Source organism: Urocitellus parryii, chromosome 6 (genome assembly GCF_045843805.1).
Source record: "Urocitellus parryii isolate mUroPar1 chromosome 6, mUroPar1.hap1, whole genome shotgun sequence".
NCBI classification, from domain to species: domain Eukaryota; kingdom Metazoa; phylum Chordata; class Mammalia; order Rodentia; family Sciuridae; genus Urocitellus; species Urocitellus parryii.
In genome coordinates, this window is record NC_135536.1 from 81,064,990 (window position 1) to 81,068,585 (window position 3,596).

General features: G+C 40.5%; 1 protein-coding gene across 2 annotated transcripts; it reads right to left on the minus strand.

Moving 5' to 3' along the window:
• Nucleotides 1-509: 509 nt before the first annotated feature.
• Nucleotides 510-1,414, minus strand: LOC144255331 (tropomyosin alpha-3 chain). 2 transcript variants are annotated; one of them, XM_077799778.1, is made up of 2 exons: nucleotides 1,240-1,395; nucleotides 510-1,105 (listed from the first exon to the last, which is right to left on the minus strand). In XM_077799778.1, exons 1-2 carry the CDS (start codon nucleotides 1,305-1,307, stop codon nucleotides 625-627), a joined length of 549 nt encoding a protein of 182 aa, XP_077655904.1. In that variant the 5' UTR covers nucleotides 1,308-1,395; the 3' UTR covers nucleotides 510-624. The 2 variants fall into 2 exon arrangements, with proteins under 2 accessions (XP_077655904.1, XP_077655903.1); XM_077799777.1 differs by having other exon boundaries at nucleotides 510-1,414.
• Nucleotides 1,415-3,596: the final 2,182 nt, after the last annotated feature.

Here is a 3,596-nt window from a genome sequence, read left to right on the forward strand (position 1 = left end):
AAGATACCTTAAAGCTAAAAATAAAACAAAACCTGAATAGCAAGGTTTTTGTTTTTTTGGCTAACTCCTCTTGGAATCACCTTTCTGGTTTGGCCAGTACTTTGCACAGAGCAATGAGGTTTGCCATAGTAGAGTCTTTCCCTGGGCTCTGTTTGGCTCTCAGTAAGGCAGGCCCATTCCTCTTTTCCTCCTCTACGGAGAGGGCAATAGGGATTAGGCTGGAAAGTTACCTTCCAAAAGTGAGAAGGGAATTAGATTGCTGCTTCAGAGCTATGAAATTATTTGGAATGTTTTACAAATGGTTACTGTAACAACAAAAAAAGTAATTACAAAATGTGTACATCACAACATGCTTTTAAAGACACTTTGCGTTGTGCTCACATTCCCTTAAATGCAGTTCCCAAAGGTGCTCAGCCTCTAGCCCAGCTGGAATCTCTGGGAAGAAGCAGAGACAGTTTGGTGAAAAAGACAAGGGGGGTAGGGGGTTGAGGGGGTGTTGAAAGGAGAAAGCAGCCTTCCAGTTAAAAGATCAGCCCTCAGTTTCAAGGTCAGCTTCGGGCTGGCTGGCCTCAGGCGGAGTCAGGGTCAGAGGGAGGAGCAGCAGCAGGGCGGGACTGGGGAGCTCTACATCTCATTCAGGTCAAGCAGAGTCTGGTCCAGCATCCTTTGTGTACAGAGGTGCTCCTCTTTGGTGCATTTCAGCTTATCTTCCAAATCATCAATTGTCTTTTCCAGTTTGGCTACCGATCTCTCGGCAAACTCAGCGCGGGTCTCTGCCTCCTTGAGTTTATCAGTGAGAATCTTTATTTCTTCCTCATATTTGTCTTCTTTTTGAGAGTACTTTTCTTCAGCAGCATTCAGACACTTCAGGTTCTGGTCCATCAGTCTGATCTGCTCATCCATCTCTCGGCAACGGGACTCTGCCAGCTCAGCTCGTTCCTCTGTGCGTTCCAAGTCTCCTTCAATAATCACTAACTTACGAGCCACCTCTTCATACTTCCTATCTGCTTCTTCTGCAATGTGCTTAGCTTCTTTGAGTTGGATTTCCTGGAGTTCCATCTTTTCTTCATCTTTTAGGGCCCGGTTTTCAATAACCTTCATACCTCTCTCACTCTCATCAGCAGCTTTTTCTGCTTCCTCCAGCTTTTGCAGGGCAGTAGCAAGGCGCTCCTGAGCACGGTCCAGCTCCTCTTCAACCAGTTGGATCCTTCGGTTCAAGGAGGCTACCTCAGCCTCAGCCTGTTCCCGGGCCCGCCTTTCTCCCTCAACTTCCCGCTGGAGGCGCTCAGCCCTCTCCTCGGCATCATCCGCTTGCTGCTGCAGAACCTGGATCTTGCGCTTCACCGCCTCGACGGTGGTGATCCCGGCCATGGTGCCCACCCAGCGGCTTCTCGTTATCTGCCTTCTGCCTCCTCTCGGCGCTGCAGCCGCTTCTCCTACCATTGATTTCTAATTTCATTTCATTATGATATTATAAAATGCAAGGTAGTATCTCTATTTTTTATATTTGCTGAGAGGTGCTTTGTGACATAATATATGGTCCATTTTAGAGAAGGATCCATGTGCTGCTGAGAAGAAAGTGTATTCATTCATTGAAAGATAAAATATCCTATATATATTAGTTAAGTCTAAATTATTGATTATATTATTGAGTTCTACAGTTTTTTTATTCAGCTTTTGTTTGGAAGATCTATCCAGTTGTGAAAGAGGTGTGTTAAAGTCACCCAGAATTATTATGTTGTGGTCTATTTGACTCTTGAACTTGAGAAGAGTTTGTTTGATGAACATAGATGCTTCATTGTTTAGGGCATATAAATTTATTATTGTTATGTCTTGTTAATGAATAGTTCCCTTAAGCAGTATGAAATGTCATTCTGATTAACTTTGGCTTGAAGTCTACTTTATTTGATATGAGGATAAAAATCCCTGCTTGCTTCTGCAGTCCATGTGAGTGGTATGATTTTTCCCAACCTTTCACCTTCAGTCTGTGGATATCTTTTCCTATGAGATGAGTCTCTTGGAGGCAGCATATTGTTGGGTTTTTTTTTTTTAATCAAATCTGCTAGTCTATGTCTTTTGACTGGTGAGTTTAGGCCATTAACATTCAGGGTTATTATTGAGACATGATTTGTAGTCCCAGCCATTTTTGTTTATTTTTGGTATTTAACTTGACTTTGTTTCACCTTTGATTAATTTTTCCTTTAGTGTAATACCTCCCTTTGCTGATTTTCATCATTGTTTTTCAATTCCTCTTCATGGAATATTTTGCTGAGGATGTTCTGTAGTGCAGGCTTTTGAGTTGCAAATTATTTTGTTTATCATAGGAGGTTTCTATTTCATCAAAAATCTAAAGCTTAATTTTGCTGGATATAAGATTCTTGGTTGGCATCCATTTTCTTTCAGAGGTTGATATATGTTGTTCCAGGATTTTTTAGCTTTCAGGGTATGGGCTGAAAAATCTGCACATATTCTAATTGGTTTCCCCCTAATTTCAGTCTTTCCCTAAGAATCTCTCGTAATAAACTATGAAGGCCAGATGTGGTGGCAAATGCCTATAATCCCAGTGGTTTAGGAGGCTGAGGCAGGAGGATTACAAATTCAAGGCAGGCCTCAGAAACTTAGCAGGGCCCTAAGCAACTTAGCTTGATCCTGTCTCTAAATAAAATATAAAAAGGGCTAAGGATGTGACTCAGTGGTGCTTCAATTCCCAGTACCAAAAATAATAATAATAATAATCTTAAATCTGTCTTTGAATTTCATTCTGCCAAACAGCTGAATAAATTTCATTTCACTCATTAACTAGGCTCAAATTATCCAGTTATGCCAAAATCCTGGGATCTTATGGCACCAAAGCATCAGGGAGTTTATCAGTCATTTAAGTTAAGAAGACCATTATCCCAATCCTCTCTTTTCAGCACATTTGGTGCACTGGAGTTAGGAAGGCCAGGAGTCCCTGTCTGGAGTCCAGGTTTCTCATAAGCACAGGTCCCAGGGATTTTTGTCCCCTTTTTAGTATCAGTAGCTTTTCTTTTTCTCTCTCCCCATTCTTCTCTCATTCTTATCCCCCCAGGACATAAATTACACTCAGTGGAAATATTGTTTCTCAAGAAGCAGAAGGGAATTGTTGGTATCAATGTTTCCATTTATATCCTACAAATAATATCCAAATCAAAGCATTCTCAAGGAGCCTGGCTATATATTTAGATTTGAAGAACAGAAAGAAAAAAAAAAAACATGGCATGGGCTAGACACAGTAGCACACACCTGTAATGCAACTCAGGAGGCTGAGGCAGGAAGTAATTTAGCAAGACCCTGTCTCAAAATAAAAAATAAAAAGGGCTAAGGAATGTAGTTCAATCCCTAGTAAAAAGTAGATTGGATTTGATCCCTAGTAGAAAGAAGGAAGAAAGAAAGAAAAAGAGGCCAAAATATAAATTAATTCTTCAAAGAACTATTCTGCCACACATCAAATCTCGAATTTAATGGTTTTTATTATTTAAAAGACATTTCTAAATAATTTGACCATTTCAAAAAAAGATAAAATCTCTTCATTCATTCCTTGGACACCCCTAATGAATATCCAAAAGACTCTGACA

What these genes read in the sequence shown, in the direction of transcription:
- LOC144255331 (XM_077799777.1), bottom strand. Translation starts at nt 1,371, where the DNA reads ATGGCCGGGATCACCACCGTCGAGGCGGTGAAGCGCAAGATCCAGGTT.